The sequence below is a fragment of the Cryptococcus neoformans genome, chromosome 7 (assembly GCF_000149385.1).
Source record: "Cryptococcus neoformans var. neoformans B-3501A chromosome 7, whole genome shotgun sequence".
NCBI classification, from domain to species: domain Eukaryota; kingdom Fungi; phylum Basidiomycota; class Tremellomycetes; order Tremellales; family Cryptococcaceae; genus Cryptococcus; species Cryptococcus deneoformans.
The window spans coordinates 1,367,890-1,391,993 of record NC_009183.1 but is presented as its reverse complement, the minus strand read 5'-3'; the positions used below and the strand labels follow the sequence as shown (position 1 = coordinate 1,391,993).

At 47.0% G+C, this 24,104-nt stretch overlaps 8 protein-coding genes across 8 annotated transcripts; 7 read left to right on the top strand and 1 right to left on the bottom strand.

Moving 5' to 3' along the window:
* Positions 1–451: 451 nt before the first annotated feature.
* CNBG4650 (hypothetical protein) lies at positions 452–1,827 on the top strand (the record flags this gene model as incomplete). Its single annotated transcript, XM_769072.1, has 7 exons — positions 452–603; positions 656–730; positions 777–981; positions 1,038–1,103; positions 1,173–1,364; positions 1,505–1,661; positions 1,721–1,827. 7 exons carry the CDS (start codon positions 452–454, stop codon positions 1,825–1,827), a joined length of 954 nt encoding a protein of 317 aa, XP_774165.1.
* A 1,945-nt stretch (positions 1,828–3,772) lies between these two features.
* On the top strand, positions 3,773–5,336 carry CNBG4640 (hypothetical protein; the record flags this gene model as incomplete). The annotated part of the gene is made up of 7 exons (XM_769071.1): positions 3,773–4,014; positions 4,081–4,292; positions 4,356–4,551; positions 4,610–4,865; positions 4,927–4,983; positions 5,048–5,113; positions 5,187–5,336. The coding sequence occupies 7 exons, from the start codon at positions 3,773–3,775 to the stop codon at positions 5,334–5,336; spliced, it is 1,179 nt and encodes a 392-aa protein (XP_774164.1).
* Positions 5,337–7,601: 2,265 nt separating this feature from the next.
* On the top strand, positions 7,602–10,280 carry CNBG4630 (hypothetical protein; the record flags this gene model as incomplete). Its single annotated transcript, XM_769070.1, has 9 exons — positions 7,602–8,051; positions 8,107–8,133; positions 8,186–8,455; positions 8,514–8,584; positions 8,637–8,776; positions 8,830–8,896; positions 8,952–9,024; positions 9,088–9,270; positions 9,324–10,280. The coding sequence occupies 9 exons, from the start codon at positions 7,602–7,604 to the stop codon at positions 10,278–10,280; spliced, it is 2,238 nt and encodes a 745-aa protein (XP_774163.1).
* Positions 10,281–12,717: 2,437 nt separating this feature from the next.
* Positions 12,718–14,716, top strand: CNBG4620 (hypothetical protein; the record flags this gene model as incomplete). Its single annotated transcript, XM_769069.1, has 4 exons — positions 12,718–13,007; positions 13,062–13,332; positions 13,396–13,735; positions 13,785–14,716. The coding sequence occupies 4 exons, from the start codon at positions 12,718–12,720 to the stop codon at positions 14,714–14,716; spliced, it is 1,833 nt and encodes a 610-aa protein (XP_774162.1).
* Positions 14,717–15,129: 413 nt separating this feature from the next.
* On the top strand, positions 15,130–17,122 carry CNBG4610 (hypothetical protein; the record flags this gene model as incomplete). Its single annotated transcript, XM_769068.1, has 8 exons — positions 15,130–15,193; positions 15,250–15,281; positions 15,328–16,093; positions 16,141–16,273; positions 16,324–16,493; positions 16,545–16,937; positions 16,995–17,011; positions 17,069–17,122. The coding sequence occupies 8 exons, from the start codon at positions 15,130–15,132 to the stop codon at positions 17,120–17,122; spliced, it is 1,629 nt and encodes a 542-aa protein (XP_774161.1).
* A 522-nt stretch (positions 17,123–17,644) lies between these two features.
* CNBG4600 (hypothetical protein) lies at positions 17,645–19,411 on the bottom strand (the record flags this gene model as incomplete). The annotated part of the gene is made up of 8 exons (XM_769067.1): positions 17,645–17,831; positions 17,899–18,043; positions 18,101–18,540; positions 18,596–18,704; positions 18,756–19,083; positions 19,144–19,263; positions 19,332–19,343; positions 19,394–19,411. 8 exons carry the CDS (start codon positions 19,409–19,411, stop codon positions 17,645–17,647), a joined length of 1,359 nt encoding a protein of 452 aa, XP_774160.1.
* Positions 19,412–19,861: 450 nt separating this feature from the next.
* Positions 19,862–21,069, top strand: CNBG4590 (hypothetical protein; the record flags this gene model as incomplete). Its single annotated transcript, XM_769066.1, has 4 exons — positions 19,862–19,915; positions 19,969–20,113; positions 20,172–20,284; positions 20,338–21,069. The coding sequence occupies 4 exons, from the start codon at positions 19,862–19,864 to the stop codon at positions 21,067–21,069; spliced, it is 1,044 nt and encodes a 347-aa protein (XP_774159.1).
* Positions 21,070–21,887: 818 nt separating this feature from the next.
* On the top strand, positions 21,888–22,946 carry CNBG4580 (hypothetical protein; the record flags this gene model as incomplete). Its single annotated transcript, XM_769065.1, has 5 exons — positions 21,888–22,089; positions 22,156–22,198; positions 22,396–22,505; positions 22,577–22,706; positions 22,778–22,946. 5 exons carry the CDS (start codon positions 21,888–21,890, stop codon positions 22,944–22,946), a joined length of 654 nt encoding a protein of 217 aa, XP_774158.1.
* Between the last annotated feature and the right edge of the window lie 1,158 nt (positions 22,947–24,104).

Below are 24,104 nucleotides of genomic sequence, written 5' to 3'. Positions count from 1 at the left end.
TAAACGACTTTCTGATTTCTGGGCGCTTAATTCAGCTGACACCCAAGCTTGATTGTAACATCTATAATAGTTATATGGTTGACCTACTGCAAACAGCTATGATCAGTTGATTGAGATGATGCGGTCCAACTTTGGGGCTACCGCTTTAATATGCATGTATGAAATGGAATGCTCAAATGCAAGAAAATCTCTGAAGCACATCCCATTTTTTCCCGGCCGTATAACGGAATTTATTAGTTGTGCGTTCCTGGGCCATAGGACCCTGTTTTGACGGGAATGACGCGTGAGCAGTGGGCCGTAGCAGGTCGTTTTCGAACTTTTTATATTTTCTGACTGCGTGACAACCACAAACTCCTGTTACTTCTCCTATAATCCTCACAAGTTCATACGATAAAAAGAAGGCTCAAAAATGAGTTCGTGGGAAGATTCTTTGCCCCAATTGTCACGTATAATGGCGATACTTGATGGACCAGGAGAGAAGATCAGGTCATTACCGAAACGCAAGTTAGGCCTACTAGCATGTGGAATAATAAGTGTATTGCTGCTCCTGCATGCCGCCCTCGAGTATGGATTTACTTCAAGAGATACGGTTCCTTTGTTGGAGTGAGTCTGATGTCTTTATCATGGGGCGAGTCACTGACATCGGTCAAATCAGACCACTGGCTTCGTTTCACGATGGTGGCAGCACGTTGAAACGTGACTCGTGGATATCGCAAAGCGACTATGATATGTGAGTATCCATATTTTCACCGATATATCAAGCCGACATCTTCCAGTGTTATTTCCCATTACGACGAAGATGTCAATATGATGAGAGAAAGTATTGAGAGCGTTTTGCAACGATTACCTTCCAGCAAATCCCACCGAGTTATCATATATTCAAAAGGAGACCGCAACAAGGCCGGTTTACGAGAGTTATTAGAGGTTTCGGATGAAGTTGTGGCCATCCCTAACGTGGGACGAGAAGGAGAGACTTATCTCGTAAATATTTTTCTCCTATATGCGTGTTTTGACCTGGAACGCTGATCGCACGTTAGAAACATATAAGCCGGCACTACAACACGCCCGATACGGGTCTGGCAGGTCATACCATCTTCATGCAGGCAAGCTTCCGTTTCTCCCCTCTCTATTTTTCTTTATCTCACCGCTAGCGTCCTTCTCGAAATCTACAGCCACATGTCGCCTGGCACTGGGTCTTTCTTCCTCGTCTTGAAAACCTTCTCAAACCCAATACCGGGTTCATGTCTTTTGGCCCTTACATCAACCAAACTTGCGGTATGGACTCTTTAAACCAGGCTTTCCCCCGTATGGCCGACATCTACAGTGCTTTTAGGGGTGATCTCTGTCCTCCTATACCACAGCTTGTAAGTTTGTTCGCCTTCGTTTTTAGCTTTGTGAGAGTGAGGGGAAATGAAAGATGAAAAGGGAAGGAAAATGGGGAAACCGGGAAGATGGACGTGCAGGAGGGAGTACACGAAATGATGGTTGACTAGGGTTACGTTAGGCCACCTGGGCAGGTCAATTCGTAGTCTCCAAAAAGCGTATCCTCGAAAATCAACTCCGTCTATATGAGAACCTCCGAGAAAAATTTCACGCCCCACCCGAACATTGGATATGGAAGGAAGGATGGTGGAATAGTAAACCTTCAAATCCGACTCTAGGTACGCAGTCTTTCCCATCTCTTGGTACATGTGGAACGTCAAGTAATTAGAACGAATAGGACACGCGCTCGAAAGAAGTTGGCCGGTGATATTTGACTGTACAGATTACACAAAGGCGGAGACTTGCGGCGAAGGGCATGATAAGACGTGCCAGTGTTTAGACTGAATGGCTAGTATAAGTTTAAAAAGAATTAGACGTTTGTGCGTTAGGCATTATTATTAAATGTATCTCTAGCGGCGCATTAGAATGTAATACCAAGTATAATTTGCTTTTTCAGTACTCATACGGCGCCCAGGCGAACACAAGACCAAAATGACTTAAATAATCGCCTTCGTTCATAGCAATAGGTGACGATTTTAAGGCGTAGGATACAAGATCATTGTATCGTGCGTTTCATGATACTCCACAAAATACCCTTTTCCGTATCTATATCTTTTGTCCCTCTATCAACGGCAAGTCTACTTTTAGAAGATAGTGTCTGCGAACACATCAATGCGCTCAATGGCTCATCAGTATCCAGATAGGTACAATACCCACCTCCCTTTACCACAATATTCGACCCAGCCATGGACCCCATCCCACCCATCTTATCCAATAAGAGCGTAGCAACGAAATCTCCAAGTTCATTGGCCATGGCAAATCTATTCGTGGTGATTAGCCTTCATCTTGAACGAGAGAAGGAAGAGAGGGCTGATGGTTGATGACTTACCGGCCGACAGGGGTGCATCTCTCCCTTCCTTTAACCCAGGTTGAGACGGTAGAATTTGGAGGATTGGGCTATCATATACATGGAGACGTAGCCCTTTTATTCGAAACAGCTTGTGTAGAGATCGAGGAGGTGTGACTGAAAATGCAGAAGAAAATGGTGGGACGCACAGGAGAAACTAAGTTGACGGCAACACCAAACCACTTGCCAGTCAAACTCCACGCTCCACTCAATCACCAAGCATCCCCGCAAGTGATAGATATGGAAAGTACCTTTGCGAGTATCGTGACAGCCCCTTTACTTGCATTATAAGCTGATTATCTCTGAGGGTTCCAAGCCACGAGCGCCGAGATACTAGATACAAAAAGGATTTGTTTTTTGAGGCCGACGTTCTTCATATTAGCGACATCGATTGGGTCCCTGTCAGATTTCACGTATACGTGCAGGCCAAGCCAGGATCGAACGAGGGCTCGAGAGAAATAGTATGGGCCAAAGGTGTTGACAGGGAAGATTGATTGGAAGTCCTCTAAAACGTAAACCGTCAACGATTGTAGATGGCAGATGGGATGAGAATTACATGCCGTTGGTGTTCTCATGAGCGTATTTCCAGAGTGATACCTGCGAAGTCAATTGTTAAACTTACAATTCATTCCATGACAGAATATTTACTACTCATCAACATTCGCGACGTCGATATCGACATCTCTACTACCGTACTTCTTCTTCACCTCCTCAACCAATCCATCCACCTGGATACTTCCCTCGCATTTTAATGCTCTGGTTTTTATCCCCATACTTGTCAGAGAGTTCCTTGGCGACGGACGTGGCATCCTTCGAAACGTAGCGGATAGCAACTTCTGCGCCACCTTCGGCAAGCCTTGGAGGTTGCAAAACCAATTCCTCGTCCGCCTCCAATGACGAACACGAGTTTGCCGATGAGGTCGAGGGGGATGGGCATGCTGATAAGCGCTGTTGTAAGTGCTGTTGTCGAGACTCCTAAGAAACTTGCAAAGTCACCAGAAGGATTAGGAATCAAAAAATGGTGGATGTCGTTGTCATAAAACGAGTTCTATGACCACTCATGGGTCAGGCAAGTTTCCTACCAAATTTCTCGGCACGACTCGACAGGCAATTATCTTGTCACAGGTCGTGATATCAGAAGCAAAAAGCAAATAAGCGTTGATGACAGAAATAAAACCGGATGAGAGCGACGAAATACGGGAACCCCACGGCCCGACATGCGGTGCCTGTGATGTTTTCTGCCGCATGGTCCGTGCCATATAATTAGGGCGCCCGGGTTGACAATCCAGCAGCATCTGTCGTTCGGTAGAATGAATCGCCGAGTATAAAAACAACGCAGCTCGAAAAAGCTCGCAATGCACCACCTATTCATTACCTACAACAATGACCATTGCGGCTACATCTATCCCTACCACCAAGTACGAGGCGCACTACGACCCCGCAAAGGTCATTCAGCATCCCGAGTTCCAAACGCTCAGTGAAGATGCTCCTGAGCTTTCCGACCCCAAGCTCAACATCGCCTGTGCGTACAACCCGGCTCATGAGATCCACATGGTCAAGAAGCCTCGATTCGAGCCCGGTCCTGGTGAAGTGACAATCCACGTCCGTGCCACAGGAATCTGCGGGTACGTTGTTCCTTCCTCCTCCCATATCAAACCGGAACTATTTAAGAAGTTTAATGTTTGATGTAGTTCTGACGTTCACTTCTGGAAACACGGCCATATTGGACCTACCATGATTGTCACAGATGAGTGCGGAGCAGGACATGAATCGGCAGGCGAAATCGTTGCCGTTGGAGAAGGCGTCGCACAATGGCAGGTCGGTGACAGGGTAGCTGTTGAAGCCGGTGTTCCATGCGGTCTCGCCTCATGTGACCCTTGTCGTACCGGTCGTTACAACGCTTGTCAGTATTCTAAGTATTCTTTCGAGGTTTGTCCCACTGGAGGTGTTTATGTTTTTCGTCTAGGTCCTGCTGTCGTCTTCTTCTCCACCCCTCCTTACCATGGTACACTCACTCGATATCACAATCACCCGGCTGCTTGGTGCCACCGTCTCGCCGATAACGTGTCTTATGAAGAAGGATCCCTGTGTGAGCCTCTTGCAGTGGCGCTGGCCGGTCTTGACAGGGCTGGTGTGAGATTGGGGGACCCTATTGCCATTTGGTAAGTATACTCCCACCTTGATATCTTCGTTTTCAAGTGCAGCGTTGACCATTGATAGCGGGGCGGGCCCTATAGGGTTAGTTACTCTTCTTGCTGCGCATGCTGCAGGTTGTACGCCCATTGTCATCACCGATCTCTTCCCATCCCGACTTGAGTTCGCCAAGAAGCTTCTTCCAACTGTCAAGACTGTACAGATTGAGAAGACTGCAAAGCCCGAAGAGGTTGCGAAGCAGATCAAGGGCGCGGCGGGTATGCAGCTTTCGCTTGCATTTGACTGTACAGGAGTGGAGAGCAGTATCAGATCTGCTATCTTCGTAAGTCCTTGCTTGAAAGACATCTTCACAGTTTCTAACACTAACTCTATTGCTTTGACAGTCTGTCAAGTTTGGAGGCAAAGTCTTTGTAATTGGTGTCGGACCTTCAGAGCAAAGCGTGAGTCTTTTCCTTACTTCTATTCCCACCATGAATAGTCAACAGCTAATACTATCTTTGTCAGTACCCATTCGGCTATTGTAGCGCCAACGAGATCGATCTCCAATTCCAGTACAGGTACAACAATCAAGTCAGTAATTTCCGCATACCTTATCAAGCTCCCTAGAAAAGCCTTGCTGATGTAAGTCTAAAAACTCCTGCAGTACCCGAAAGCCATTCGACTCGTCGCTGGCGGGCTTGTCGACCTGAAACCACTTGTCACCCACCGTTTCGCTTTGAAGGAGGCTGTTAAGGCTTTCCACGTCGCCGCTGATCCCTCTCAAGGAGCTATCAAGGTTCAGATCCGTGATTAGTCGGATTAGTCAATGGATTTTTCGTGATGGTAAAAAGGTGTGATCTCGGCTTGTTAGATAATTAAACAGTCTTAGAGTTAGGTATACAGTATAGATATCATGGAGTTCTTCCTGAGATTCCAGATGCCATGATCATGAAATTAAATGACATTAAATACAGATTGGAGTGCAAAGACGCCCTATATATAGTACAAAAGTCCATTTGGATGAACCTCCCGTCGAGGAAAAAAATGCAGTTGGCAAATGGTACATGAACGAGCATGTCCTGTACTCCAAATCGCACCCATACGACAAAAGATGCGACTCAAAACGACCAGGACAGTGGAAACTCACCACTGCCCAGTCCTACCGGCTGGGTCATTATCCCAAATTTCTTGCCATTTGCCAAAACTGTGGTACGCTAGGTACGCGCATATATGTCCGAAAAATACGTTCAACCGTACCGTTAGCCCATTTTAGTTCCTTTTTAGCGAATCAATTGTGATGACAAGCGCACTCAAAATCTGGGAAGATGCAAGGAGGTACGGTTCGGTGTACATAGCATAGAGGAGCACATCACATAGGTTTAACATACGTCTATCGCTTGTCCATCTCTCTCTTTCCATTTTCATCCCAATAAATTTGATACTCGCTCTATATGATCGATCCGCAACCGGCGCCTTGCAAGCCACAGCTCGCATTTCGGGTTTCGGCTGAGTCAAAAATAGAGAGCATTAGACTTTCAACAAACAATCCTTCTACGTGCACCATTCAACGACAGAGACGTACTAGTATACTAATATCAAAACCAAAAAATAATCCCCGATGGAAGCCTGGACATTAGTAGGCTGAATGATATAACCCATCTAACCCATCTTCTTACAGCTTACAGGCAGCTTACAGCTTACAGCTTAGAGAGGCGACAACAGGTACATGGCGGTGCAGGGTCGGGTACCGGGTACGTATAGTGTGGGGAGAAAGAGGGGAGACAGAGGGGTAATGAGGAGGGCTGGGGCTTTAGGGTTACAAACGGTTACTTACGGGATCGATGAATGACGTTTCTTCATCGAAATCTGAGACCCAACGATACTCTGTCCACGAGCCAAGAATCTCTTACGTGCTATTTTTATACCCCCTTCCGTACCTTAGGATCTCTGCATTGCAAGACAGCGGAAATCACCTCAATCAGATAAGTATGATTGGAAGATGTCAGTGAAAATAGGGAAAAAAGATAGATAACGACAGTACCTTGCTGCGACTCGGCCGACAAAGTCATCAGGAACGGGCTAAGTTCTCGAAGTTGTTATCAGATAGTTCAAACGAACATCTGCTTCCGTCAAGTGTGTTGACGGGCGAATATCAAAGAAAGTTGACGCAATTGCGGGCATACATGACGGAACAGGGTATGGTATAGTGGGATTATATGCTTTCCGTATTTATGATATCGCATGAAGCAAATCGGAAGTAAGAGACGTGAGTGACTAGAGACGTTGGGACGACCATTTGCTTCTCGTCGTCTGGACGACTTGACTTCTTCACAATTCGGTTCCTCTACATTCGACTGCACTCAATGTGAACCAGACTATTTACCAGTTAGGGCCCCCCATTCATGAGGGTTTCAGGATACGCAGCGATATCATGGGAGCGTGGATACGCAGGAGCATGCATAAGGAAATCTGGTCTATGTACACCGGATCGGAAGAGGGCGTCGTCGCTTGTTGTCATGGGCTGTTCATTTTTTCAGTCGTCGCCAGGAACCGCTTATTCGCCTGATGAAAAGAAGCTTTTTTCATTACATTTCCTTAATCCTTTCGTCTGCCTAGATCTCTCCTCCTCAGCCACTTCTCCACGACAACGCCATTCACGGCCGACGGATATACTCTGATGTCTATCAAAACATCTCGAATCATTCATCACAAGCAAGCAAAGAAGCAAAAATAACATTCCCTCACAAGGGATCGTCCGACGAAATTAGAATAGGACGGGCAACTGGTAGGAGCTTTGAGTTCTGAGGCTGAATGCCATATCCTTTACCAACTATGCGCACTACGACCCTGACCTAGAACTTCTCCTGTCTTCCCACACTCCTTTTCAAAGATCATCGATCTACAGGTCAATGAGGTACGAAAAGGAAAATATATTAAAACAGACTAAACGATTCAGTCGGCCGGACGATTATTTTTTTTCACTTTGGCATTCGACAGCGTTGGGAACGTATATCAGGAGAACCATATCAAGGCTGAAATGTGAGCACCCCATCTTTCCGACAAATCATCGTCATCTGATATGCCTCTTCTTAATCGCCTATTCTCCCTTGTCTGGGTCGGCCTATCTGCCCTCCCGATCGTCCTTTCAAGTGATGTGGTCCAAATCAAACCATTAATCACAGACTGTGCAGGGGGTGCACTTGACGCTATTGGCCTCGTCAGCTTCTCCGACTATCCGGAGGGCTCTGCTTCCTACACCGCTTATTGTGCGTCCGAATACTGGAAAACATCCATTGCTATCACTGTTGCCACATATTGTTCCGGCGAAGAGATCACCAAAGGCTGGGCTCTACTTCAAAGATATTGTGAGAACTATGGTTTGTTGACGATAGAGGACATTGATTTCCTCGTTGCCAAGGTCGACATGAGCAATGTCTCTACAGTCGACGTTTTCCAAAGGGGGCAAGAGGTTTTTAATAACACTATACTTGTCGATAGGTACTCTTGGTCGATGGGTGCTAAGACTGAGGTACGTTTTTATTTCTCCACTTCACTTATACTAAATCATTAACTTTTACGTCTAGAGAGTATGGGATCGCGAAATGATCTTTGTAAGCACCCCTCCCATCATTCACAGCCTACGCAACGCTGACACGTTTATAGCACCACGCTTTCGGTTGGACAATGTACCTCCTCCTTGGCTGTGCCATCTTCGTCGGTGTCCTCAACCGTCTAGTTGACATGTACCGTACCCATCTCATCGTCAACGCTGGTAGAACTATGGACCGTTCCGAAATACCTCCTTCAAACGGTTTTTTTGGAAAGGTCAGTGTGTACTACCAAAAGTACCTCGGCATCCCTGCACTCTTTGGTCACAAGCATGTGCATTCGTATAACTGGTTCTGTATCCCTACCAGGCTTGAGAGTCTCCTTGTAAATCCATCAACCTCCTTAGTCCCTGTCTTGGCATTTAACCTGACCACGACGACAGGTGTTCACCTACGTTGCATTCAACATCATCTTCAGCTTTGCCGGGTATAACCTCTTCCGAGAAAACTTGTAGTAAGAGCTTTCTTCATCTTTCCTTATCATACGAACCTCAGACTCGTCACAGCTGGCCAGGATCGTACAGTCTTCAAGTGGCAAGGTACATTGCCGATCGAACAGCCATCATGTCCTTCTACAACCTTCCTATCCTCTGGTGCTTGGCGGGTAGGAATGATGTTATCCTTTGGGTCACTGGATGGTCTTTCTGTAAGAAATCTATTGAAGCTGGACATATTATAATTAGTTGACATAGGTCTTAGCGTCGATGAACATCTTTCACCGATGGATTGCTATCGTCACCGCTTTCCAGGGTATCGCTCATTCTGCGTAAGCACTTTCTTACTCTTAATGATGTAGCAGCATATATTTATTTTGGTCGTAGAGCTTGGACATGGATCGAGAGAGACGCTATTGCATTGATGTTCCAGGAAATGTACTGGAGGGCGGGTGTCTTTGTGAGTCCCAAATCCCCTCTCTCCATCTTTCTAAGTCACCATGGTATTTATCCTTCTTAATAGGCTACCGTCACCATGAGCCTTATGCTTCCCTTCTCTATCAAGCCCATTCGTGAGAAGTGGTACGAATTTTTCCTCATCGCGCACATTGTACTCGCTCTCGCTACTCTGATCTTGCTCTTCTACCATGTTACTGTCTACGGCACCGATTACAATGGATGGTTATGGGGTTGTGTCGCTGTCTGGGTAAGTACCAAACGTTATGTGCTTTCATTTAACACTACCTAACACTTTATCAGGTATTCGACCGATTCATCCGTATCGTCCGTGTCCAAGTCCTCTCCTTCAAAGCTGCAGCGGGAAACAACGCCGTCATGGTCGCGACGGGGGGTGAAAAAGGACTCATTCGTCTTAGCGTCACCAGCTCCATTCGACATACTCCCAAACCTGGCCAACACTACTATCTTTACACCCCCATGTCTATCACCCCGTGGGAGAACCACCCGTTCACTATCGGTAGTTGGGAAGCCAATAAGTCGAGCACTACTTTGCATTTCTTGATCGGTACCAAAGATGGTGGCACGAGACGAATGAGAAAGATGGTTAACAAAGCTATCAATGGTCAAGCCGATTTGCGAGTACTTACTGAAGGTCCGTACGGCCACACTTCCCCTGTTCACCGATTCGATAATGTCCTCTTTATCGCCGGTGGTAGCGGTATCACCGCCGCATTGCCTTATTTGCACGATCTCGTTTCTCGTCTTTCTGTCGGTAAATGCGTCACGAAGAAAGCCACTCTCGTGTGGGTCGTCAAGAACTCTGACTATGCGGCGGATGTTTTGTCCAAAGAGCTGTCGCTATCGCATGGTCTCAATGGATTGGAAATTGATATTCAGATCCACATCACCTCAAAGACAGGGGTTGCTATACCTCTTATAGAAGAAGCTGAAGGCCACGCTTTGGCTTACAATGATCCCTCTCCCTTGCCTTCCCGTACCATCGAAAAGTCTCTTCCTTCCTCTTCGTCCAAAGCCTCGCTCAAGGAAACATTGCTTATCGGTCGGCCAGAAATGCGCGCCGTTCTTCAAACCTCGATCTCAAAACTTGTAGGCTCTGAGACTCTAGCAGTACTTTCGTGTGGCCCTGGGAACATGATGGACGATATGAGGGCCGCGGTCGTAGACGCGTACGGGACTGGTGAGGGCAAGGTCGGTTCTTCGACGTTGGAGTATTTTGAAGAAAGTTTCTCCTGGTAACTGACACGTTTGGGCGGTAAGATGAAAGGTGAAGAAGGTTTTGGATGGGCGAAGCGAAGGGTCACTCTTTGTCATTTTTGAGATGCTATATTTTTGGTCTTTTGGAACTCTGTCGAAGGGTCACTTGAAAAGTCGTGAAGATTCGAAGGCTTGAACCTGCTTTTGGATTGGGATGAGGTGATTCATCTTAGATTAATCGATTTCATGTAAACGCCCAGCGCCCAACCAAAGCTGATAAAAATAAATCTTATGAGATGATATTTATATCAAATAATTCTCTTGCTCGAGGCGAGGCCTTCGGCCAAGATTCAACGAATGGGTCAGTAAAAAGTATGCCACGGTTGGACGGTTTTGCGGAGGGCGAGATCGATGATGGATCTAAAAGAGAAAAATCTAAAAGAGAAAAATGGGGTAAGAGAATATTCGCTGAGTTATTGTGGGCGGAAAGTGCGAACGGTGACAGTGACACACGCAAGTCACAGGTCGATCATCCGTAATAAAGCGAGTGTGAAACGAGCGGACGGAAGGTGGATTGGACGATGCCGCAATTAAAGCGACTACATCATGAGGTCGAGCGGTCGAGCGCTTATTTTATAGCGGGGTTTCGGACCTTGTACCTTTTTTGTCTTCTTCCCCTTTCCACTACCTACGAACTATGCCCCAGGAATGTAACGGCACAATTGATAACTTGAAACCACACCTGCGTGTATGGACTCATGCACTTGAAATTCAAGTAAAATGGACTGTCACGAACCATTCCTTGATTGGGGAATGGGGATTGATTGCATGGTGCCGGCAGACGTGTTGGTTCGCCAAGTACGTAAAGTCAACGCGCGCGACCAAGAATTCTGAATTTTTGGGCGTAGGATATCCTATCAGATAAGTCGCAAGTCAGAAGTTACAAACTCTGACTTCGTTACACGTCCGTCTGCTGGCAGCTAACGTGATATGTTCTCCCTTCGCTTCTTTTTCTTTCTTCTCCCTCCTCCCCCCCATGCCTTGCTCATGTGTCATTGTTGGTCACGTTGTACATATTATATCAAACATCGCATATCGCATTGCTATTAAATAGCCGCAATCCGCGTGCTGTCTGCTTTCACTCCGTTCACCACCATACTCATTCATGTACCACCATACTCATGTACCGCCGCACTCGGCATTCCATGATAATCTATCTTCCCATGTGCGAAGGTCATACTCAGAAGATATAATACATCCCTCGTTCCACGTTGCGAGCTGCGTACCTACTGTATATATTATTCTACCTCTCTTATTGAACATTTCATGTCTGAAATCCACGCTCCACTCTCTATTTGCTCCAAAAAGCAAGCCGACAATCACATACCGCTATTGACGTGAGAGAATGATTAATTCATCATGAAAGCAAATACACGCCCGTCGCGTAAACCCAGAGAAAGGCGGCGGAAGACGGAAGGAGGAGAAATGAGAAGAAGAGTCCCGCCGCAACAACCCATTCCAAATTTTATCAGATATCCTACAGGCCCTGAATTGCCGCAACGATCGAACCCTGGAGCCATAATCGCCCACTGGACGTATGGCCCAAAAAGGAAGGTCATAAAAGCTGCGGCAAGTAAAAAAGTTTCAAATCATTAACACGGGAATCTAAATATATAACATGTTAAACCGTGTCACGACAAAACAGGCGCTGTATACTTATTTATGCTCCATTACAATTTGGTCGTAGCAAATGCGGGCTATGGATTAGAGTTTTAGGCGACTTGGGGGTGAAACCCCAATTTCTGAAGGCCACGGACCCTGATGGCGTTAATAAGCGGTCGTCGCTCGTCGACGGTGGTAAATCTCTTCTTTCGTCGTTTTTCGTACAATTTCTCGTGTCGCATACAGCTATCGTTGGTCTGCTCCATGCATAAATATTGTGCTTCTGCCTTCTTTTTTTGGCTCCTATACCCCATCAAAGTCATCGAAGTCGTGCTATGATAATATAAATATGATGACGTTGACGAGCGTCGAACGTTGAAATCATAAAAATAAAATGCCAAGAATATGGGGACAGAGCTGGAAGCATCGGTTTTTATCATTTTATTCCGAGGGTGAAAACATAATAATACACTCGAGGTAGCAAGAATCACAAAAGTAGTCATAATCCGGTCGCCAAATTCCATCGATTGATCGATACGGAACGGCCGACTGCCGAGGCCGGAAGGAAAAACTTCGAATTTCATCTTACATAGAAGTAAGGTACAGAAGCGCCCGTCTACCATAAGTCGGCCGATTTAATCACCATCTTATCTTGGAGAATTTCGGATTTTCTCGATCATCCATAAAAACCTGTGGAGCATATCGCTCTGCAGATAAAATAGTTCTATCATCGGGGTATATAGGACCATGACCTGCAAATAATCTTGACCATATCTTTTCGACTTCACTCTTATCCAAAAAAAAAACTCTCGACGGAATGGGCTTCATTCAAGTCCTCACCAATAGGCGTACCGGTCGCGCTACTGGCATTACCAGCGCCTCAAGCACCCAGATCAACACTCTTGACGGCATCCAGTCTACCGCTCCTCTCGAATCAGTTGGCTCTACTGAGGAGAAAAAGGATGTCATCCCTGACGAGGAGAACGTGCCGCCAACAGCGGAACCTAAGCAAGACTTCCCCGACGAGACCGCTCAGCGAGGTGTGCAGAATGCGGAGGCTATCACTTTGACTTGGTCGAGAACCTCGCTCATTGTTGCTTATGCCTTGTAAGTAGTTCCTACAATCCTTGTCTTTATCAAGATCACTAACTTCTAGCGTAGCATGTTTCTTTTGTACTTTGTCAACGCCTTCCAGTCTTCCATCACCGGTAACTTGTCCGCCTATATCGTTTCTGGCTTCTCTGCGCACTCCCTTATTCCCACTATCGGTATCGTTTCCAACGTCATGAGCGCTGCTACCTACATGCCCCTTGCCAAGGCCCTCAACTTGTGGGACCGATCCTATGGTTTTGCCTTCATGACTCTACTCTCGACTATCGGTTTAATCCTTAGTGCCACATGTAAGAACATTTACGTGTACTGTGCGTCCCAGGTGAGTTTCAAACTTTTTAATCCAATCCGAGTGCGGTAAGCCGAAAACTCATCAAATATCTAGGTGTTCTACTCTATCGGTTTCGTCGGTATGATTTTCGCCATCGATGTCATCACTGCCGACACTTCTCATCTCAAAGATCGAGGTCTCGCCTATGCCTTCACTTCTTCTCCTTACATCATCACAGCCTTTGCTGGTTCCGCTGCATCTGAGCACTTTTATGAGAGCAATTGGCGATGGGGTTTCGGTACTTTTGCCATCGTTCTTCCCATCGTCGCGGTGCCTTTGTTCTTGGTCCTGTTCCTCAACAAGAGGAAGGCTCAGAAGGCAGGATTAATAGTCAAGGTGCCCAGCGGAAGGACTTTCTGGCAGTCTGTTTGGTACTACATTGTCGAGTTCGATGGTGCGCATCTCTTTCGTTTCAAACTCTACGTATCTGATGTCCTACCTAGTCCTCGGTGTCTTCCTCCTCGCTGCCGGTCTCGTCCTCTTCCTTCTCCCTTTCTCCATCGCTGCCTCTGCCGCCGACGAATGGCGTCAGGATTACATCATTGCTATGCTTGTCGTCGGCCTTGTCCTCTTGATCCTTTTCGTCCTCGCCGAACGGTTCGCGGCCCCTAGGCCTTTCATTCCTTATCGGGTTGTCCTCTCTCGTGGTGTTATCGGGGCCGGTTTGCTCGATTTCACCTATCAGGTTGCATACTACTGTTGGTATGACTACTTCACCTCTTACCTCCAGGTCGTTTTCGGTACCTCCATCTCTGTTGCTGGTTACATCTCCAGTATCTTCGACATTGTCTCTGGTGTCTGGTTGCTCGTTGTCGGTTACGCTATCCGAAAGACTGGTTACTTTAGGTGGCTCTTGATGTTCTCTGTCCCCCTCTACCTCCTCGGTGAAGGCCTTATGATCTATTTCCGAAAGCCTGGAGGACACTTTGGCTGGATCATCTTCTGTCAGGTTCTCGTTGCCTTCGGGGGTGGTACCATCACTATTTGTGAGCAGGTTTCCGTGCTTGCCTCTGCCAGTCACAACGACGCCGCAGCTGTCCTTGCCTTCCTCGGTCTTTTCGGTTACATCGGTGGTGCTGTCGGTAACTCAATCTCCGGTGCCATCTGGACTCACACCTTCCCTAACGCTCTCGCCAAATATCTCCCTGCCGAGGCTTTGCCTGACTTGGACACCATTTACGAGGACCTTGACACTCAGTTGAGCTTCCCTATCGGCAGCGCTACCCGAACTGGTATCATTGAGGCGTATGCTGAGGCACAGGAGAAGATGTTGATCGCGGGTACTGCAGTGATGGCCCTGTCGTTGATTTGGATCTTCGTCATAAAGAACATCAATGTAGCAAAGATCGCCCAGGTCAAGGGCTTGCTCTTCTAAATTTATTGTAGCGCAGAAACAGGTATTCCATTTTTATAATTTATCATAGATGCATAGGGGTTTTTGAAAACATTGGTGTAATAATTACAACTTGCGCAACTGTAACGAATAACAGGAACAACGGAAGATAGAGGAAAATGAAGAGCAGATACTTATTTATATGACTAACTTGAATTTAGTTCTCAGCTCGCTGCGGACCGACGGCCGAGATTAGTTTATTATTAGGAACCAGGGGTCAATATGAGTTACGTAACCGATCCAAAACGGCCTATGCCGCTCGGCTCATAATATAATAATTATTAGATTAGGGCAGATTTCGGGACCCCGTCCGTCGGTTGGGGAATAAGTAACGAACGACACAGAGCAAGGAACATTTTGCTTAGAGAGCAACAACTCTCTTTTGTGTAGACAGAATGGCAAGCAGAAACGAGCTGTCACTTGAGCCCCGTACCAGACCTCATGTTATGACCATCGCTGGTGAGCTTTCATCCTTGTTGACAACGCTTGGCAGACTAATATCATCGACTCGATAGGCAGCGACTCTGGCGGCGGTGCTGGTATTCAGGTAAGTGTTCACATCTCGGGTTGATATAAGTTGACATACACCTTAGGCTGACCTCAAAACTATCGAGGCCTTTGGGTGCTACGGCTCGTCCGTATTGACTGGCCTTACTGCGCAGAACACTCTTGGTGTCCAGGCAGTCCATGTCGTACCGACCGACTTTGTCATCCAGCAACTCCAATCTGTCATTTCAGATGAACTCCCCAAAGCCATCAAGCTCGGAATGCTCACTTGCGCTTCTACCATTCGCGCCCTCGCCCGGGAAGTTTCCAAGCTCAACACAACAATCGTCCTCGACCCTGTCATGATCTCTACCAGCGGTCACACCCTATTACCGGACGATGCTATGGAGGCGCTTTACGAGCTTTATCCCCACGTTGACTATCTTACACCCAATATTCCCGAAGCTAAAAACCTTTCTGGATGGAGTCATGAGATTAAGAACTTGGACGATATGATTGAGCTCGCAAAGAAGACCAACGAGATGACGAAATCCCCTTCTGTGCTTTTAAAAGGTGGACATGCAATTGTTTCTCGTGAAGAGGTGCTCAAGTATGCCGGAAAGTACGAACTTATCTGGGAGGAGGGCGATGATGAGGATGACGCTGTGGAAGTGTACAATGAATACAAGGAATCACTCGATATAAATATCAAAACTCAGAAAGACCTTGTTGTTGACTTGTTAATAAAGGAAGGCGAGATCATAGCGATGTTTGTGGGGAAAAAAGTGGACAGCCAGAGTACTCATGGTACCGGATGTACCCTCAGTGCGGCTATCGCTTGTTCTATTGCCGTCTCAAGCGAGGTAGCGGACGGTAGGTGCTCCTTTTGAGTGTTGGGATTAGCTCACTTGGATTTGTAGCGAAATCCTTGATATCCGTCTTCAAAAGGGCGATCGGTTATACCCAATCTGCCATTGCTACCGCTTTCCCATTTGGTCATGGCCATGGCCCTCTTAACCACGGTCATCTCAGTATGCGCCGAGCTCTCCCTTTGTACCTCCAGCTTTGTTCCGTCCTGTGGCTTACCGTTGACACCACTGTAGTCCATCAAAACACAACCCTCACCCCTTTCTCACACATCTCATTCAGTCTGATCTTTACTTATGGAAATCCTACGTCCGACATCCATTTGTCGTCCAACTCGGTAAGGGTACCCTTCCCAGAAAGTGCTTTGAGCATTACATCAAGCAGGATTATCACTACCTGAAACATTGTACGTCGTCTTCCCATCTCAACTCATGAATCCGCTCATTTCAATTCACAGACGCCCGTGCTCACGCTCTTGGTGCTTACAAAGCCGACAGCTTTGAAGATATCAAAGCGTTCACCGAAATATCCCTGCACATCGCCCGAGAATCCACCATGCACGTCGCCTACTGCCAAGAATTCGGCGTCTCACTCGCCGACCTCGAAGAAACTCCCGAATCAGCAAACTGCTCTGCTTACGCACGGTACGTCATCGATATCGGAACTCAGGGAGATATCCTTGACCTCTACATGGCTGTGGCGTCGTGTTTGGTTGGCTATGGTGAAGTAGGATTGTGGTTGAAAAAGCAGGTGGAAAGGGGGGAAGCAAAGGTGGAGGATAATCTGTATGGAAGGTGGATGACGGATTATGGGGGGAGAGACTTTTTGAATGCAGTGAATAGAGGTATTGGTGAGTGAATTGAGACGGCCGGACTGAATTTCCAAAGTTGACAGAAGTTTGTGGTAGGAAACCTGGAACGACGTGTAGCTCAAGATCCACCATCTCCGCAGAGACTCGCGAAGCTCACTAAAATTTGGCAGGAGTGTGTCAGACTCGAGTCTGGGTTCTGGGATATGGGCTTGAATCTACTATAGAATTTTTACATTGTGTCAATAAAAAGGATGTCAGTACGTTGCTGCGCTTTGGCCTATAAAATTAGTAATGAACGGGAACGTTAAGATTATCTGACAGTGTCAGCATGCAATTGTTAATTTACCATCTTGACGAGGAAGGATATTGTGATTGCGAGCAACGGCTGAGTGTGTGGGATAATAGCCGCTACTTATTTCTGGCTTATGGTGTAGTAAGAGTAAAGCCGGGACGTGGAATGACTATTGGTGATCTGCCTCGCGGTTTGCCCACTGTCGTTTGATCTACTCTTGGTCACAAATCGGTTTATCTCCTTTCTTTCTTTCAATCGGGATCTGGGGATCAAAAATGGATGAAGGATTTACCGCGCCTCTTGCTCTCAAGTACATTGTGATGCGAGTCGTTCAAAACATCATATCGTCAAACGGGTAAAATGCTATCCAACCATTACATTGTATATCGCTCCACGCCTCGATACGATCAGTGCGTTTGTGCCTCTGTCCGCCATCTCATACATTTCCCCCCTCTTACGCCTCAATCTGAGTTTCTCTCTTCTTCAAAACCAGCTTCTCCCCTTTCACCCTCTGCCACACATCCGACACGTCCTCTACCACCGTCTCAAAGTGCGAGGTGGCATCGTAAGATTTGGTGATGAAGACGTTGTCTGTCGTACCATCGGCGGTGGGGGCGTAAAGGGGCGTAATGGAGATGAACCTGTGGGAAAGGGGGAGGTGATTTAGCTTGGGCAGGATAAAAGATAAATGGAGAATGGGAGACTTACTTGTCCACTACGTTACCGAGGAGTTGAAGACCGGGCAAGATCTCACGCTCAGGAACACTAGTCTCGACAATAGTCGAGACGATCGCGATCCAAACATTGGGAGCGGCGACATTGTGCGCAGAGGAAACAGCGGCGATGTAGATGTCTGATCACAGCAAAGTCATTTTAGTTTAGACACATAAAGAGACATGATGGGACTTACCATTCTTCCTGCCAACCTGCTTTTGAGGGATAATAATTTGAGCAGAGTCCGCATTGTCCGTCCCGGGAATGGGGTGTTTCATGATACAGATTGCTCTAATTACTTTGCCAGTCTCGATGACCCTCATCTTCCCTCCTTCAGGCTCGTCTTTCCCAGCTCCAAAGTAGCTAGGGTCTCCAATCACCTTCTTAGCTCTAACAGTCTCTCCTTCCGAGGTGACACCGGTAAAGTACCCAGTCTCGGGGTCGACGTTGATTGAGTCAATCTTCTTGTCGAGCATATAGGTGCCACCATAAATAGCTGAGAGACGGGCGAACGCTTGAGGGAGCTCGCCGAGACCGTAGAGGGGGTAGATGTAAGGGGATTTACCGTAGCGAGCCATGGAGGCGGTGTAGAGGATGATTCGGTCGATAGTTTGTCGGGCAGGCTTTGTGATGTAGCTATATAAAGTCAGAAGGCTGCTTTGGTGGTTCTCTCGAGAGGCAAGAGACCTACTCCTCGTCCAGCCAGAGAGCCATGGCGTGACCAACAAAGTCTTGAGTACCAGCTTCAAGTCCAAACTTGGTGTAGACATCCTTCATAGGGCACTTGTTGATGTCAAGACCTGCACACTGTTAAAAAACACCCGCCGGCATCTAATATCTAATGGACGCACCCTGATGAGTAGCAGGATCCTCCTCCTTCCAGTTCTGCAAGTACTGGAAAAAGTTCCTCGCCCTCCTCTTTTCAAACAAACCCATCAACGGACTTTTCACAGCCTCCATCTCGGTACTAGGCACTTTCGAAATTTTTCCATCTCGGTAGACATAGGAACCGGCGATGACCTTGAATTCGAGGTAACGCGTGACGTCAGTATGGACGAGCATTCGGGTGAGCTCGCCAGAGGAGAGGATGAATTTAGGGATGAGGTCGACAGCGTAGTCGCGGTCGCGGCCTAGTTGGAGGTTCTCTGGGGGAGGTGTGCCTCGGAACTTCTGGTAGAGCTGTATAGTATCAATTTAGCAATAGTTTTCGGCGTAATGGAGATCAGTGACAGGACTCACCTGGGTCAAGTTGAGACTCGCACTGTCACCACCGTAATAGTCGTTCCTGTCCATGTGGAGGACCTTCTGGCCGTCTACGGACAGAAGACCAGAAAGGATACATTCGGTGAGACCGGTACCCTACATGGTTATGTTAGTTGTACTGCTCCAAAATCCTTCGCGAGCTAAGAGACAGAGACCGTACGCACAAGAACGATAACCTGTAAGGGTATGTCAGCCCTACCCTTCGTCGAGCGGATGCAAAACTCACGTCGTACTCCTCATCCATTGTGTATAGCTTGCAGTAAAACCTGGGAGAGCAGAAAAGATGAATACGGTTCACAGCTCGAGTGGCCCAAGTGATTGCCGCCTCCACGCACAAGCTCTGATCGTCAACAACAACCCTTTGCTCCCCTGCGTCATCGCGCGCCTTTATTTCGTTCAAGCGTCCTGGGCCTCCCACGCCTACTCTCCAAGATAGTCCCGCGAGCAAAGACGGCGAGACGGCGGCGTTATCCACGTGGCGCACATCCCTCTCTGCCTGATTGTTGATCTTCGCCGTCTCCATCTCTCGCTGCGTACCCATATACTCCTTCTCCTATTCTCCCTCACCATCTTCCTCCAGAGCAATGGCGCAGCCTGCGTACCCGGAACTCGATCCCGAAGAGCTTGAGGAGGAAGAAATTTATGGTATGTCAGGAAATAGGAAGAAAGAATGACGGTACGCCTGATTAACGTGATGATAGAATCCGAGACTGCGTCTTCCACCCAAACATCGACCCTCACATGGATCGTACGTCTGCGCCTCCAATTACGTGCCTTTTTAACTGACGCTCCCCTTTGCAGAATTGGTACACATCCCTCACAGGTCACGACTACTTTTGCGAAGTCCATGAAGAATTTATCGAAGATGATTTCAACCTGACAGGATTGCAATCTATGGTGCCCTTCTGGAAGGAGGCGTTGGATATGGTTCTGGATGTTGAACCTGGTACGTTACAACATCAAATACACGGTTTAAAAGATCTGACCTGATGGAAACGGTCCAGAAGAAGATTCATCCAAAATCCCAGACGTATCCATCGTCGAGTCTTCCGCAGAGCTTTTGTATGGGATGGTACATCAGAGGTTTATCTTGACCAAGGCCGGCCTTTCATCAATGGTACTTTAGCTCATTTCCCTCCTTATCATACATTGCGCTTACTCCGTTACAAGGTCGAGAAATACGATGCGGGACATTTCGGCGGCTGCCCTCGAGTATTCTGCAACGCTACCCCCGTTTTACCATGCGGCCGCTCCGACATGCCCGGTATTGATACCGTCAAACTCTACTGCCCCAACTGTGGTGACATCTATACCCCTCCCAGCAGTAAATACCAAAACGTCGACGGCGCATTCTTTGGTACATCCTTTGCACCTTTATTCTTCCAAACGTACCCCGAACTCCACTCTGTCCCATTCTGTCCTTCCTCTTCCTCCTCCTCTTCTGTCGCTGCCGGAACGAACCCCTCTTCAGCTCGACCTTCGCCGACACCTTCCGCCGCATTAATTGGTGGAGCGACATACACAAATCCCAACCCTCATGGTGGCCAGCGGCCCGCCCTCGGGAGGGTATACCAACCCAAGATTTACGGATTCAAGGTTTCCGAGCGCGCGAGGAGCGGACCGAGAATGAAATGGTTGAGGGAGAGACCAGAAAAGGCAGAGGAACTCGATCAAGTTGATTGGAAAGGGAGATGGAAGAATGAAAGTGGGGCGTACGGTGCGGGGAATGAGAATGGAAAGGGAGATGAGGATGAAGAGATGGAAGGGAATCTAGAGGTGAGGAAGGGGAAATTGTTTGATGATGAGGATGAACCCGAAGATGATGATGAAGAAGAAGAGGAGGAAGAAGTGGGCAAGGTGGTGCCGGAAGCTTCAACAGCGACGTTCTCTACTCGTCGGTGAGGATGATCTTTGTCGGTTTTCATGGTTATGGGTCAACATTCTACATTTCCAACTTAGAACGGTATGTATATAGGGCAAACAAGGTGTTCTTATTTACAAGATGTCAAAGGGGGTTCGTTTTTCTCTACATTTTATACCATGAGCCCTGCATGTAAAAGATGTAACGCTTAATGATACATATTCTTGTGAGCGGAGGGCCAAGGGTCCTTCCTATACTCTTCTCGCCAATCTTCTCTTCTTCAATTCCTTGTCTGGTATCAGATAGATGTTACAATGATCAGCTCTTTTCCATATAGATCCCGACGACCAGCTATGATGGATGATGGTCATTGAAATTATGATGAACGACCGACATGACAGCTTTCCCATTCGAACTGCCAGAAGGATGAGGCGGGCTTAAAGAAGTGATTAGGTAGAATGGACTAGGGGTAGGCAACGACAAAGGGATTAGCCGAAACTGTAGTCACCACTCACAAATTCGAATCCTTAATAACGAACGTTCAAAAAAAGACGAAGAAAGATAGGCGAATACGCACAGACATCGTTTTTACGCACACGGCACAAGTGCATCATTTTAAAGTCAGGCTTTACGTAATTTTTTGGACTGCATCCGGGGATAACGGGCGGCGGTTATATCGCTCCGTACCACCGAAGCCGCCGCCGATTGATAATTGACGCTTTGCTCGACTTGGAACTTTTATCAAAGTTGGAAAAACAAAAATCCCACTTTCCTGTACACACCATTCAAACCACCGTTCCCTATCTTCTCATCAACATCTTCTCAAGGAAAGGGTCCGCAAGAGAAAATAGTATATGATATGTCCAAGATTTCTTCAACGTGCACCAGGCAGCTCAGCTCGCTCGCCACCAAAATCAACAGACCAATCCCCCAACGAGCATTACATACCTCTTCCCACAAACCTTCTGCGGCCTCTTCATCCTTCAAGGGAACCAGTAATGGGAGGTTAAACGTTTTGACTTCTCAGTTTGGACAGAAAAGGGCGTTGCATTCGTCTTCACGTACGTCGAGTTATGAATCGTTTTCGAGTCATCGTTTCTGTCATGACAGCTGACAGTTGAATCTAGCTCGGTGGCATGGTGACCTCGTTCGTCCCGAACCTGGAACAGGGTATGTAATTTGCTGGCTTCCGAGGTTATAATCCCAACTTCACTTCGATTTTGGCGCTCGTTCTGCCTTTACATTTTTCTCGCTCAGCAGTGTTTGTTGCATCTTAGCGTACCAACGCTTTTCCGCTGGCGTATCGCAGACTTGTGTCGTTGACTATGTGTAATGTCCATAATATCTCGTTGCTGACCATCTTGTAGGATCAAGCTCATATTTCGGGACTCTCACGGCAACGACGTTAAGACTGTGGAGGGTAACGAGGGTGATGACATATTAAGCTTGGCTCATGAACACGACATCGACCTCGAAGGTGAGTCCCTATTCCGATAGAGCTTGGGCTTGGTAGCCTCCCTCTCAAGGGTAAATTGACGTTTATTGCAGGCGCTTGTGAAGGCTCAGTAGCTTGCTCTACATGCCACGTTATCATTGACCCCAAACATTTTGATATGCTACCTGAAGCGGACGATGAGGAGAATGACATGCTGGATCTTGCTTTCGGTTTGGAGGACACGTACGTTCACTTATTAAGCTGTTGCTTCTAGATTTGGGAAGGTCAGATCTGACTACCTGTTTTATCTATAGATCAAGGCTTGGATGTCAAGTGAAGCTTACAAAGGAGTTGGACGGAATGGTTGCGACTTTACCGTCGGCCACACGGAATATGTATGTGGATGGTAAGTCTTCTCTTGTCATATCAGACTTGGTTCGGCAAGTTAATGGCAAAGCAGGTGCCAAGGCTCGTACCCATTAAGTGGTTGTATAAGATTCTCATTGTCTACTATGCATTCGGCTGGATGTTTCCTCACTTTCGAATTTTCCAAGTATTCCGTTGTTCTTAGTCCCTTCAGCACCTTTAACGCCTCCACTAGCTCGCGCTCCATCTCAGTCCTCAGTCACAATTTGTTGTCTTGCTTAATATCATCCCATTACACTTCAGGTTAAGGTTGGTTTTCTTCTGATATTGCTTCGAACTTCCTCCGAGTATTTTTCTCTGAAAAAGCCCATTGTGAGGGTCGTCCTTAATGCAAAAACGGGGTTCATTCACAGATATCACAAGCAGACTTCAGGCATGCTGCAAATCGGACAGGCCAAACAGGACACACCCATTCTGCTTGCCCCTCCTTGAGATCCTGGCATTGAACCATAGTCAATTTGCCCCCATTTTTCATTCAGCCATGGGAAGTAGACTCCTCCTTTGTGGATTTATATTCCTCCTCTTTGAATTCACTTTCATAATTCCTCTTATCCCATCTAAATCGTGGATTTGGTAACGAGGAGATCGCCTTTTCCAGTGATGTATTTGTATTAACCAACTTCAACTTGTATGGCCGTATAATATTTCAACATCAGTATTCAATTATGGCCAATTGTCTCGAAAAGGAAAGGGCCAACAGGGTTTGGCCTGGTCATTACTGTGTCCTCGAACCATTCAAGATCAGCGGTTCGCTTCTGGGCTAGCGATACATCCATGTGCTCATCAGATTTGAAGGTGGTGTGGGATGGCTGACCAACATATCTCATAATCATTACAACAGCTGTCCCTCTGAGATGCATAAGGCCTTTTGGGATAGTATGGTGGAGTTATGAGGGTTTTGAGTGACAGAAGGGTTAAAGTACCAAAGATTCACTTTGCCATCTGGGTACCGTTAGATGCTGATTTCCCAGTGTAAGTAAGTTTCTCAACGCAATACTTACCAAGTGACATAGCAAACGGTCGACCATCCATCTTCGTTGAACGACACAAAGGTGAAGTGGTATTACCATGGATATTCAATAATGGCAGTCCTCCGCTAGCAATACAAATCATCTCGGATCGGGCCCTTTACTACATTTCGTTCCCAAATATCATTTTTCGCCAAAGCGGCTCATTGATCTCAAAACCGGGCTAATAATATAACAAGAGAAAGTG